At 36.1% G+C, this 13,753-nt stretch overlaps 1 protein-coding gene across 2 annotated transcripts in view; it reads left to right on the plus strand.

Annotated features, from left to right (window-relative positions):
• The first annotated feature begins 834 nt into the window (after positions 1-834).
• The window catches only part of KCTD3 (potassium channel tetramerization domain containing 3), a 35,838-nt gene continuing 22,919 nt past the window's right edge, over positions 835-13,753 (plus strand). Inside the window, exons 1-7 of one of the 2 annotated variants that reach the window (XM_087717793.1) lie at positions 1,149-1,209; positions 8,757-8,810; positions 10,328-10,416; positions 11,284-11,382; positions 11,531-11,576; positions 12,011-12,084; positions 12,753-12,811. In XM_087717793.1, the coding sequence (XP_087573919.1) occupies positions 11,336-11,382; positions 11,531-11,576; positions 12,011-12,084; positions 12,753-12,811 (226 nt within the window). In that variant the 5' untranslated portion in view covers positions 1,149-1,209; positions 8,757-8,810; positions 10,328-10,416; positions 11,284-11,335. Of the gene's footprint in view, positions 1,210-8,756; positions 8,811-10,327; positions 10,417-11,283; positions 11,383-11,530; positions 11,577-12,010; positions 12,085-12,752; positions 12,812-13,753 lie in introns of both variants that reach the window. The other variant, XM_014074608.2, reaches the window with a different exon arrangement.

The raw sequence follows: 13,753 nt of genomic DNA on the forward strand, positions 1-13,753 counted from the left end.
ACTTTTCAATGTTATACCATTTCTTTAAGCATTATGTGTTAAGTGTTGTGATATGGTAGTTGGGTGTTCGTGTGTAGTATGACAACATGTGAAAGACCAGAAATTCCCACATGTATGCATGTTTGTACTGTACAGGGAACGTTCTAATCTAATTCATATTCTATTCTAATTCATATACTATTGGATTTGAGTGTAACAATATACCCTTGAAACAATCACGCCCTGATCAAAAATTATTTGCTTAACGGTGCTGCCAATGCAGCTAGATAAGCGTAAACCCCCAGTTAACAACTTTACAAAAATGTATACTGTGTGTTCGTGGGTGGCTGTAATAAAAGATTGATTGAAAAATGTACACTTGTGAGGTGTTTTTCTTCTTTGCCGAGGAATTCAAGTAAAAACATAGATCAGCAACTGGATTTCATTGAAACGTACACCGGAAACGAGAGGGATTTATCCTGTTAACAACAAGTTTCATCAAGTAACTCCCTGCAGATGCATTGGGTTTTAAATTCGGTAACGCTGACAGGAAAGGAAATCCAAGTCGGCTGGCAGACGGCAAAGTTGCAGAAGCTTAAGGGGTACGATTCAGCTACCAAAACAAGAGCCTAAAGAACGGCCCGAGCCTAATTTGAACGAACAGGCCGGGCAAAGCAGATGTTGTCGATTCTCTTCCGCGTCCCTCCCTTCCGAGCGTTCGTTTTGGGCTTGTTTTGCATATTCCCGCCTTCCGTTTGAGCTCTCGCGAAGACGCAACCAACGCTGGTATTTTGTCCCTCGCGGAGTCCCCTCCTCCAGGTGCCGCGCGTTGCTAGGATTTTTTTTTTTTTTTGCCGTAGAGAACCGCGGCGGCCCAGAGGAGGGAGGGGGGGGCGGTGCATCGGTGGGGGCTCTGGATGCCTGACCGGAGAGAGGGAGATCGACCCTTCGCCTCCTCTTCCTCCTCTCCGATCCCCGACCTGGCAGTTTAGCGCTTGCTGCGGAAGGCTCTACGGCCTCGCTGGACGCCCCGTTTTCTCCCCCGGCCCCGCCGCCGCCTCCTTTTCCCACCTCCCTCGACTCCGGGGAGGCGGCTGGAGGCGGCGGCGGCGGCGACGACAGGCGGTATTCGGGGCAAGATCTGCTGCTGGGGAAAATGGCGGGGAACGGCGCGGGCTTTGCCGGAGCGGGCAGCGGGGAGATCATCCAGCTCAACGTCGGGGGCACCAGGTGAGCTCGAGCACGGAACGAGGGGTGGGTGGGGCAAGCCGTGCCTGGAAGGGATCTTGGCGGTTGATGGCGAGGGGTGGGGGGCGGCGGCTGTTGTGATGGCATGGAGGAGCGGATGCCTTCAGTGGAGACGGGCCTGGGAAAAGAAAGCCTTGGCTGTCCTTCCCCAGACTGACCGAATCGCTGCTTCAAATAACCGATGCTGCAAGGAATCTGCTCTATGTGTCAGGAGGCTCAGTTCTGGCTATAGATTCGCCTAAGGGCTTCTCATAAACGAATAACAGAACTTAAAGGAATCATTTGCTTTAAGAGTGGACAAAGGTATTTCACGAAAAGAGTCCGCCACTCCTCTACTCGTCACAGAATACCTTTCGCCACCAGGCTTGAAATTTTGGAGCTGGACAACCTAGAACTACTGTCTGACCTAAGCTGAGTACACAAAATTGTCTGCTACAAGGTCCTACCTGTCAACAAAATAGATACAAACTCAAAGTAAACAGCTCTAAACTCCAATGCAGAAAATATGACTTCAGCAACAGAGCTGTCAATGCCTGGAATGCTCTACCCGACTCTGCTGTTACATCTTCAAACCCCTATAACTTTAACCTTAAATTGTCTAGTGTGGACCTCACCCCTTTCCTAAGAGGTCCATAAAGGGGGTGTGCATAAGTGCACCAGCGTGCCTACCGTCCGTGTCCTACTGTTCCCATTTATTTGCACTAATTTCTTATGTATAATTTCTTATGTTGCTTATACTTATACTGTATGTTTATATGTTATAGTCGTACTTATACTTGTTTTCTCAAACCAAAATAATAAATAAATAAATAATAAACAAAAACAAGCAAACAATAAATAATAAACAAACAAACTAACTAAAAAGGGCCACAAGATTCTATGCTTTTATTATACCACATAAATCTGTACTCATTAAGTTGTCACTGTTTTTTCTACAGTGACATTTCATGAAAGTGTATCAAACCACCGATGAGCCAAGCCATTTTCAGCCCGGGAGGGGGGGGGGGTCACTGATTTTTGTGACACAAAAGATAGGTGGCTCTAAAGTGTAGAATAACGATTGTTTTTCCACATGGGACTCAGTTGTCCCAAAGGCGCTAAAGGCAACTGAACTTTCTTGGTGTTTTTTTTTCTTTTCTTCAAAAACATTTCACTGAACAGAGCCGAAGAAGCTTCTTGGATGAGAAATGAAACCTTTTCAAAGGGGTTGCCTTTGAAAGGAGTTGCCTCTTGGAAAAAGTATTTTTTGGAACAATCATGACTTGGGTGATTGAGACGATAGACATGAGACCCAGCTGAAACCAATGACAAATAACAGGTATCCATGTTATGAATGAGCCATTAGTTGCTATCCTGATACTTTTTGTGATGCCTTATGCAGGTATGTGGTTCTAATTCCTCATGGATTCTCTTTTATATAGTACCCAACTAAAATTGCTATCACAAAATAAATAGTACAGATCTGCACAGAGTGAATCATTTTCAGTGTGATCTGTGTTTGGACAATGATTTCAGCTGGGTCTTAGTAAAAATAAAGAAAATTCAGGTATTAGATCTATATTTTTGTGTCATAATACTACAAGATAAGCATCATCTGGGTGGCTCTATCCGTGCAAATGGTTGTGACATGTACACTAATCTGGTTGTTTCAGATGAATATGATGTAAAGATTATGAGACCTCATATGATTATGAGACTGCCATATAAACCTAAGGCTCATCTAGCTGATCTTTTTTTTTTTAAAGTATATAATGATATCCGTATTCAAACAGAAGCCTTATAATTGGAGTCTTGATCTTGTCCAATTATTACTTAATTATTATTATTACTTCTGAAAATAAAGTAATCTATTGGGGGATTAAATTGAGAGCCCTGTTTTTCAGGACAAAGATGTCAGTTACATCAGTAGCCAACTTCAGTGCCAAAAAGTGCAGGACAATACTCTCTTCTAAACTAGGTGAAGATGGGAGAAAGAAGTACCACAAGTGAATTAGATATAATAGCAATATATTAAAAAAGCGGGAATTGCAGTTCTTGTTGACAAAGATAATCAGTTTTGGTGGCTTCTTCCTAACATGCATTAAAGATTGTTATGCTAACTATGCTAGGGAGTATGTCAGAGAGCCTTAAGCTAAGTATGGCTTAGAGCCTAATTGAGACATGCTGAATCAAGATTCCAGGAAGTTCTGCCAAGTTCTTTCCTATTGAGTTTAACATGCATGAATACTATACATGCTGATTATACTATTCTCTTGTGGATAAGCTGCATTATTCAAAGCATAGAAAAGGAGTAAGAAATAATAAGCATGACATGAGAAAATGAAAAAAATAGGTAAATCTAGTTTATAACCATACCATTCACTCATGTCCTATTATTCTTAATAATTAAATGCATGCACCATCTGAATCCCAATGATTCTGGGCGGTTATTGTCCAGAAGCATCTTTGTTTTTCTTACATCCATGCATCCTTCTCCTCTTTCACTCTTCCTTCATGCACCTGTTTTGTAATGTAATTGAATGTCTTTCTGTCTGCATTGCAAATCTATCTCAGCATACACTTTTTGTACTGGTCATTTTTGTTTTGAATTTATATTCATGTTGGTTTTGACATTTATCTCTTGTTTTACCAAAAATACAGGTAGCCTTTGACTTATGACCAGTTGTTGAGCAGCAAAAAAAAATCCCTATTTGGGAGAATGGATTCAGACTTCCGACTGTGAGATTTGCTTAATAACTGCTGTAAAAAATGGTTGAAAAAGATGGACCTGGTCATGTGGTGCCTTCATTTAATGACCACAATGACTTATGACTAGAATTCTGGTCCCAATTGTGATTGTAAGTTGAGGACTATCTGTATTTCTTAAAATGTCCCACTCTTGTTGCATTCAGTTTATTTTTATACGCCTGAGATAATTAAATGTATTGTAACTTCCAATAGATAATATAACAACTATCTATTCTGTGTGGCAGAACTTCAGCTATTTGAAAATATATTTCCTCAATTATCTTTTATATGGGCTAAATATACCTATTCTTTATAAGGCTTAATTTCCAGATCCCTTACCATCTTAGTAATCCTCTTCTAAATCTGTTTTATTTTATCCTCACCCTTTATAATGCTAGCCAGAACTGGACAAAATTCCTCAGTAGGGTCTAACCAGGGCAAAATAAAGTGGAAAACCTACTCATTTTATCCTATGCTTTTTAAAAAACTAAGTGTAAACTTTCTCACAATCATACACTTGTCAATTATTTAAGGACAACAAAAATCTGGATGGCATGCACCCTGGTGGGAAGCACCGTCCTTCCTTATATTTTCCTGTTGTAGTTTTTTAATCTGAATTTTGCCAAGACACAGTTAACAAAGTAGTTCCTCTGTAGTTTTTGCATCTATTTTTCCTTTTTATTGTGGAATAATAAGAATATTATTTAAAAGATCAATTTTTAAAGTAATCTAACAAGTCAGTTTTAAAATGTGACTTGTTTAAGATTAATCACCCCCATGTTTTAACATATCTCTAGTCAACATTTTCTTAAACTAATCTGCTTAAGTTTAGCACTTATTACTGAAATGATGCTTGTATAGAAATATGTTAGCATGAAGAAATTCCTTGGTCAATTTTTTGGAAGCTAGTATGGGGTTGAGGGTATTCTACAGTAATTTTTAATTCATGTTGAGTAGTATTATCAGGGTATTATATGGTGATTGTATGGTCTTCTGCACAAGCAAAGCATTACCACATCATTGATAGTTGCTGACCTACTTAAGATTGCTGAGGGATTCAGTATCATGATACTGAAATCTCATGCCAGTATACTTAATTTTCCTATCGAAAGAATAATAGAATACAATGCTCATTTCAGATGATGTAAATTGAAGGTGCTTCAGAGACTGTACCAATCTTTATGAAGAAAAATAGATAAAACATGGATGTCACAATTGGAAGAAGCCAGGGTATGTCCCTGTACAGTGATCCCAATTTGAAGGAGAACATGTGATTCAAAACATATACTGTGTGTGTGTGTGTGTGTGTGTGTACACACACATACATATATATGCTCTCCAAGTTAGATGCAATAGATTGTTTAGACATGATACACATCTCAAAGAATATAAAGAACAAATAGTGATTGCTAATAATTTACATTTATCATATGGCTAATGTGTGCATGAATCAGGATGGCTAGAAAGCTAAAAATTGGTTATAATTGCAGATATAATTATGGCACAACAAGAAATAGAGAAGGTAAACATATTAAATGGTATACATTTTCTAAATATAAAATAAACATAATAAGAATAAATCCTGTAGGACTTTAACACTCTCATTACACAAAGCACTTGTTTAGCTTGATTTAAATTAAGGAAGTTTAAGTTAAAAAAAGTTTCCCATCTTTTTGTCCTATGCCCCACATTTGTTCTTCCCTCTTTCCCAAATTGCTAGAGAGATTCTGGGTAGATTTTGGTTGGTGTAAGAGAAGAAGAAGAAAGGATTCAAAATCATACTTAATGCATTTTAAAAAAATGTATTTTTACCATATATTTTGCTAACAACAGGCTTTTGTTACAAATAATAGCCATAATTATTTTAAACATTAACTTTAAGGAAAAATTTTAAAGTTTTGTTATTTTGGTTTTGTGAGTAAAAACAAAAGTTATGTCCTAATTTCTATCATGGATTATATGTCCTCATACTTTGGTCTCTGTTTAATCAATCATTAATATGTGCATTTACATTTTGAAAAATATATATTTATATCATTAAGGCATATTTTGTTATACTTTTTAGCTAATGAAACTGATAATTTTTGTGAAATTTTAGATTTAGTTTCTTGTATTTGCAAGTTGTTTGGATAGTACATGCTGTCTTCAGAGTCATGCAGAAAGACGTGTCTCTCTTTTACCATATAAACATAAAATAAAAAGAAATTAGCTTTGTGTCTATTTATTTACATGCTTATCATCCTTAATATTTTAAATGATTTATTTCAGGGCAGGGTTAATTATTGTTGCATAAAGTTCACAGTGCCACACACTTCCCTACATATTTCTAAAATCTATTGTATTTTTCCTTGAGGAAGGCTGCTTTGGACAAACAACGAAAATAGCAGTGAAAGTAATCTGAGGGTGAATCAATGGATTACTTGAATTTTCATTGTAAAATTCAAAGTATCTTCTTTGTTACCAAATATTTGTACAATGTGATAATTCAACAATGGTGTTCATACATATTAAAATCAAATCATTATTATGGCCAAAGACCAGCATATGAAAAGTAGGGTACAGTCAAGTAGAAAGCATAAAAATACATCACAATCTAAAAATAATAATTATAAAAAACTAAAATATATTAAACCAAAAGTATATATAAAAACAAACGCCTAAAAGGAATCTAAAAGGAAGGGTAAGAGATGATTGTAGGGGATAAAGGTTAATAAGTGGAAAGCTAAATAGATCATATTATAAAGCACTCTGGTATGATGAGCTGAGTGCCCATTAAAATAGTTTATGGCACAAGTCTGAAGGATTTTAAATGCTGCTCTGGCTATGCAGAACCTAGCATTATGTTGTAGGAAGGCTAGTATTTGAAACAGAAGGGAGGTGTAAAATTGTCCTGTGCACCCTAGGCATTTTATTTATTTATTTATAAAATTTATGCAGTAATTATGAGATGAGGCCAATACAAATGTCTTTGGAATGCAGGCACTGGAGAAGCACACTCTTGTTTTTTTTTGTATCCAGTCTTAGGGTCATTATCCCTCTAGTCAGGGAGAACTGAGAAAAGGGCATTCCCTGTGCCAAACTAAAGGCTTTCTTTGTTTACAGTGCTTCAAGATTATGTGATAGGGAAGACAGTTGGATTATTGGATTCACTGGCAATAAAGGTTGGGGACCTGGATAGGTCTAATTGATGCTCTATGTTCGCTATATGCTATTTAATGAGTGCTTTTGCCTGATTATATCCCTTACTGAGAAGACGACCGGGAGAGAAACCCAAAGATAAGATTTTAGTTGCCACTGTCTTTTTCCTACAACAAGTCATGTTTTAATTATAGCAGACATAAGAAGCAGACATAAGAAGCCAAAAAGCTAATTCAAGTATGGCTCAGCTATGAGAACTTCTCAGACTTGCCTTCTCTGTTCCAAAGTTATTGTGTCTCCTAGATTAATTTATTTAGTCTATGAGCAAGTAGAGGTTTGTGTGAGCATCTATTATGTTGCTAGTTTTAAACCAAAGAATCAGTCATTTCATTGACAAACCTTGTAGGTAAACATTTTAAATATAAAGGTGGCAATTGAAAGCACCTTGTCCCACTAATAAAACTATTTACAGATGTTTGGTTTTAAATCAAAGCAATTCAAAATGCAATATTTTTATATGAATATTGTGTTAGGTGAAAAATAGAAATCTACATTATACTCATCTGAATGAGTATAAGTAATGGTTAACCTTTTCGGCACTCAGTGCCAAAACTGGAGCGCACATGTGTGCACGCACATGCATGCCAGAACCTGGAAGAGAGTAGCTAGCTGGTGTGCATGCATGTGCCAGAATCTGGAAGAGAGCAGCTGGCTGGTGCGCATGCACATGCCAGAACCTGGAAGAGATCATGTGCGTGCTGGAACCCGGAAAAGCAGCTGACTAGCATGCATGTGTGTGCTGGAACCTGGAAGAGCAGCTGGACAGTGTGCATGCGTGCGCCAGAACCTGGAAGAGCAGCTGGTGATGGCACACATGCCCACAGAGAGGGCTCTGCGTGCCACCTCTGGCACACGTGCCATAGATTTGCCAACATGGATCTAATGCATTGGATTTGTTGAAGAAATGTTGAAACAACATTTAATGGTGCGATTGGTTTATGTTGTGGCTACCCAGAGTCACTTGTATGAGATGGGCTGCTATATAAATTAGGATGGATGTAAGGTTATGGATATACTAGTGTTCACTTAGCCTCCTTTGTGTGTATTTGTGCGAGTATGTGTATTATTTAGAATTGAAGAGACATTTAAATCATTTACATGACTAGAAAAGGGGGAAAGAGTGTAATATCACTTTGTATTTCATCTTGGCTATTTTGGGTAACTATTTTACAGAAACTCTTTTCCAGTAACTTGAAAATAAATAATAGGAATAAATTATCAGATGATAAATGTTCCCTACCATTGCTTTAAGGTACATTTTGTCAGTCAAGATTCAAACAATTAAACTCAAGCAAGGGCCTGGTACTCACCCAATATAATCTTTCCCTTTGAGAATTGAACTGTATGCTGTAATCAAAAGTTCCTTTATCTTCCATTTCAAAAGCAACTTTTTGAAGAAAGCCAAGAATGAAACTAGAATAGATTTCTTCTTTTCCATCCAATGAGCAGTCAAGCCACATGAACATGTTTGATTTTTTATGAAGTTGGAAAGTAGAAATAATTAGGTCTGTAATAAATGCCAAAATTATCTCTTCATTAAGTCAGATTTGAAAACATATCTAGTTTTATTTGATTGAACCTGACTTTTCATCTGTCTTTTCTAGGTTCAGTACTTCACGACAAACACTAATGTGGATCCCTGACTCCTTTTTTTCCAGGTATTTTGCCACTTAATTATGTCATTTTTACTTGAAAGAAGCTTCAATGAGACTAACTCCCTGTTAAATGGGAAAGCCTAATAGATTAGGTCAATAGGCTTGGGTTTTTGTTTCTGTCTTACATTGGGAAACTTTATTATTGAATTTTGTCTTGTAACAAAAATACCAAGCAACCTGGCTCCTTTTCTTATTTTGTTCTCTGTATTAAGAAACAAGAGTTAATAAGTTGAGGGAACATTGCTGTTTTGTGGATTATGTAAAATGCAAATAATTTTGGTCTGATGGCTTTGAAATGAAATTTTTAACTGCACTCTTATTTTTTATTTTTCTAACTTTACTACCATATTTAGACCAAAATTATCTGGAATAGCTTTTAGCCTTTTTATGTGTATTATTGATTATCTTTTGATTTATAATATAAATGCTGAACTGAAACAGCTGGTGTACATTTTATTATATTATGGAAGAATCTATTGCTCTGTTCTTTGTACAGCAAATTGAGGATTACATTTTGTGACTGATATTTATAGACAAAATTTGAATAGGATGCTATCCAGTTAACTGAATTAGTAATTCTCTAATGGCTGCTATTTTTCTGCAGTCAATATTTTCAGTGCAGGTAGCAGAGTGGTGTGGATATTGCACTCCTCTCTCGTAATGTTGTTCCATCTCCACCATACTTAGATTGCTTTTTCTGCCATGAGAATCCAGTTATGTATTATTGTTAGCAGAAGAATGAATTTCAGAGTGAAAATGGCAAGTAAATAAAGGATAAAGCATTGCAAATGAGTGCATGGGGGCTATTAAATTCTATTACGATCCATAATGAAATTATAAGCCTTCTTATAGTTTGAAATTTTACTTGGCTACTTTTTATTCATAACTCTTATGAGTAGAAATGGCTAGAAATACAGCTGCCTTTCTGTTTCCCTTGCTTCAGCCAGCTTCAGATCTATTCACTATCTTTCTGAGGTTCATTTTACTTCCATAAGAGTCCTCCATAATGAAATGTCTGAGGGCTCAACCTCTTATTCCCATAGTATGGTGACTAGAACCATCCACTCAGAAATGAGTGAAATAGTACTAATCCTTGCAGACCAAATAAAAGCATATTTTGGATGGGGATTGACTCCTGTCAAGAGATTCAGCAGTTGGTCTTTCTCTGTCTTAAGTCTCACCATTTGATCATCAACAAGAGCAACCAATGAGGAATTTCTGTCCCATGCTCAAGTGTGAATATTGATTAGGAAAGGGTTCACATTTCTTCTTCCAGAGCCCTTTGTAGCTACCATTCCATAACCTACCGTAAAAGCTGGGTAGTAGTAATGAAGTTTTAGATAGATCCTAAATTAGCCTCGTTCAAAAGGGTTACACCAGGGCCCTCTTTTTAGGATTTTTGTAAATCAAACATGCTCTTTGCTATAAAGAGTGATTAGAAGAAGAGGGACAATCTAAAAAAAACTTTCTTTAGTATTTTATAATTCTTTCTTAACCTTATTTTTGTATAATCATTACAGAAATCTGAACTGTAAAGACATTACAGGTAGTCCTCGACTTACAACAGTTCACTTAGTGACCGTTTGAAGTTACAATGGCACTGAAAAAAGTGAGTTATGACCATTTTTCACACTTATGACCGTTTCAGCATCCCCATAGTCACGTGATTTACATTCGGATGCTTGACAACTGATTCACATTTATGACGGTCACAGTGTCCCTGGGTCATGTGATCATCCTTTGCAACCTTCTGACAAGTAAAGTCAATGGGGAAACCCAATTCACTTAACAACTGGGTTACTAACTGAACTGCAGTAATTCACTTAACAACTGTGGCAGGAAGAATTGTAACGGGGGCAAAACTCACTTAACCAATGTCTCCCTTAGCAATATAAATTTTGGGCTCAATTGTGGTTGTAAGTTGAGGACTATCTGTACTCTCTTGAAAAATGTAGTTTCATCATGGCTTGTGATGATGAAACCTGAACACAGAAAATGTGTATGTTTGTGTGCATAAATTTACAAAATGGACTTTTCTATACCTAGAAAAAATTACCCAACTACATCTATTATGCAATGCTCTTCATCCTTTGCAAATTTGTTTTGATTGGCTGTGGGAATAATATAGGACATGATTCAGGTGTAATGTGGATGAAATTGTAGTTGGTAGAAATCACCTTCTCCCATATGGGAGCTAACTTGTAGTCCAAAACATTTAGTAACGGTAACAGAAATAGAATTGGAAGAGACCTTGGATTTTATCTAGTCCAACCCCTGCTCACATAGGAGACCTATATTATTTTTGACAAAAGACTGTCCAGTCTCTTAAAAGCCCTCAGTGATGGGGCACCCACAGCTTCCAAAGGCAATTAGTTCCACTGGTTGATTGTTCTCATTGTTAGAAGTTTCCTCCTTAATTCCTGGTTGTTTTTATCCTTGATTAGTTTCCATCCATTGTTTCTTGTCTTGTCTTCAGGTGCTTTGATAAATAAGTTGGCTCCCTCTTCCTTGTGGCAGCCCTTCAAGTAATGGAAGACTGCTATCATATTACCCTTGGTCCTTCTTTTCACTATAGGTATACCCAGTTTCTTCCATCGTTCTTCGTTTATTATAGTTTCTAGGCCACTAATCATCTTTGTTGCTCTTCTCTGAACATTTATTTGATTCATTTTTTTTCTGTCTCTTACTCAAATTAGATTGTAATTTAGATTTGTTGATTTCAGTTTGTTGAGTGGGAGAATTTCAACACTGAAAGACGAAACTGGTGCTGTGAGTATTTTGCTTTTTAATTGTATTATAATGTGAACATTGATTAGATTTTTTTCTGGTAAAAATGTTGGATTCAGAATAATTCATGTAAGCTTAACTGAATAAATGCAAACATGTTGTAACTGTGAGTCAGCATAAGGTAATGTACTGTATGATGTTGACTTGCAATAATGCTTCAGAGAGAGAGTTTAAATCAGGCATTTGGGATCTGTTACCAAAACAGGTTGTTTTAAATCTGAATACTGTAGATTCTAGCAACTATTTGACAAGCTCAAAACTTTAAAAAATGAACAAAAGTTGAAATGTTAATGTATGTTTAAGTTACACCCACTGAAATAAATATGACTTTAGCATGCATAATTATGACAGGATTGCTTTCCTGATTTAAAATGTCCTTGCAAGCAAATAAATCAGCTATCTCTTCTTCTTTGTAGATATTTATTGATAGAGATCCTGCAGCATTTGCACCAATTTTAAATTTTCTTCGAACAAAGGAATTAGATTTGAGGTAAGTTAGATTTTTACATTAAACTGTTTCATGAGAAAAATAATTAAAATAGTGTTAAGATCACTTGAAATTAATTTTAAAAATCTGGTTCTTGTGTGTAAATGTGGATGATACAGTACTGTTTCCTTTGGTTACCCAAGAATCTATTTTCCCAAATCACATTCAGAATTTGTAAGGAAATATTTGGGTTCTAGCAGATATTTTTAATTCAGAAACCTTTTAATAAAAAGGCTTTATTAAGTCTGTCCATGCTTAAATCCTTAATTATTCATTTATTTTTACATGATCTTTCTCTTATCAGAAATTCTATGATCTAATCTAGGAATGGAAGTTTCACAAAGTGCCGTTCTATAATATTTAAGGCCTGTATCCTGAAAAGTTTCAGTTCTGAGTATCCCTGTAGCCTTGATGAAGCCAAGGAAGCCTTTATCTTGTGTATCTATCTTAAATCACTTTCATATACCTATTCTACTTCATACTTCCTGCCTCTGAGCTTTTGGATTGGATTCTTAGCATGTCACATCTATTTTTTTAAAATATGGACTTAGCAGTTTAAGAGTTTGAATTAATATCCTTCCAATTTTAAACCTAACAATATTAATCCATGGGTTGGAAAATTACATTTAATTTTCAAATAGTATTTTTATTCTATTTTCTTTGTTTTGCAGAGGAGTAAGTATCAATGTACTCAGACATGAAGCAGAATTTTATGGAATCACACCGTTAGGTAAATATATATATATGAATCACTAGATTGAACTTGGCAAGTAGTTTAATTACAGGTACTCCTCGACTTACAATAGTTCGTTTAGTGAACGTTCAAAGTTACAACAGCACAAAGTGATTTATGACCATTTTTCACACTTATAACCATTGCAGCATCCCCATGATCCCGTGAATAAAATTCAGATGCTTGGCAACTGAGTCATATTTATGACGGTTGCAGCGTCAACCTTCTGACAAGCAAAGTCAATGGGGAAAACAGATTCACTTAACAACCGTATTACTAATTTAACAACTGCAGTGATTCATTTAAGAAATATGTTAAGAAAAGTTATAAAATGGGACAAAACTCACTTAACAAATTTCTCACTTAACAACATGCATTTTGGGCTCAATTGTGGTCATGCGTTGAGGACTACCTGTACTCTTTTCATGAATGATAGGAAATTGGAATGGCAATTGAAACTTATATATTTAATAATGTATTGAGATGAAAGTAGACAGCCAAGGATTTTTTTTTACTGAAAAATACGGAGATATCTGAGCAAAATATATTCTATTTCTTGGTCAGCATTGAATTGCAGACACACAGTTCCTTCTGGAACTCATTATTTCATTTCCAGAATCCATTTGTAAGAAAAGATGCATCATTCCAGGATAGCTCCAGCAGTAACCATTTTTTTAATCTTCTATGATTATCATCTTCAAAAGCGCAGCGTATACTAGGCTACACAATGGCATTTTGTGCTTCTTGTTGTTTTCCAAAATATATACTTATTTCTTCATAAATATCAGTGGCTTTCTTAATCCACCAGAATTTATTTCTGTGGATTTTTTTTCTTTTGTTGTCTGGCTTTATAACCTTTTTGTTTGATAATATTAGTTGTGTAAAGCACATTGGATCACTTGAAAACCAATTTTTTTTTAAAAAATGTGGTATTCTAGA

This window comes from Thamnophis sirtalis, unplaced genomic scaffold, assembly GCF_051295495.1.
Source record: "Thamnophis sirtalis isolate CommonGarterSnake01/CBP01778 unplaced genomic scaffold, rThaSir2_p1.2 scaffold_6, whole genome shotgun sequence".
In the NCBI taxonomy this organism is placed as follows: Eukaryota; Metazoa; Chordata; class Lepidosauria; order Squamata; family Natricidae; genus Thamnophis; species Thamnophis sirtalis.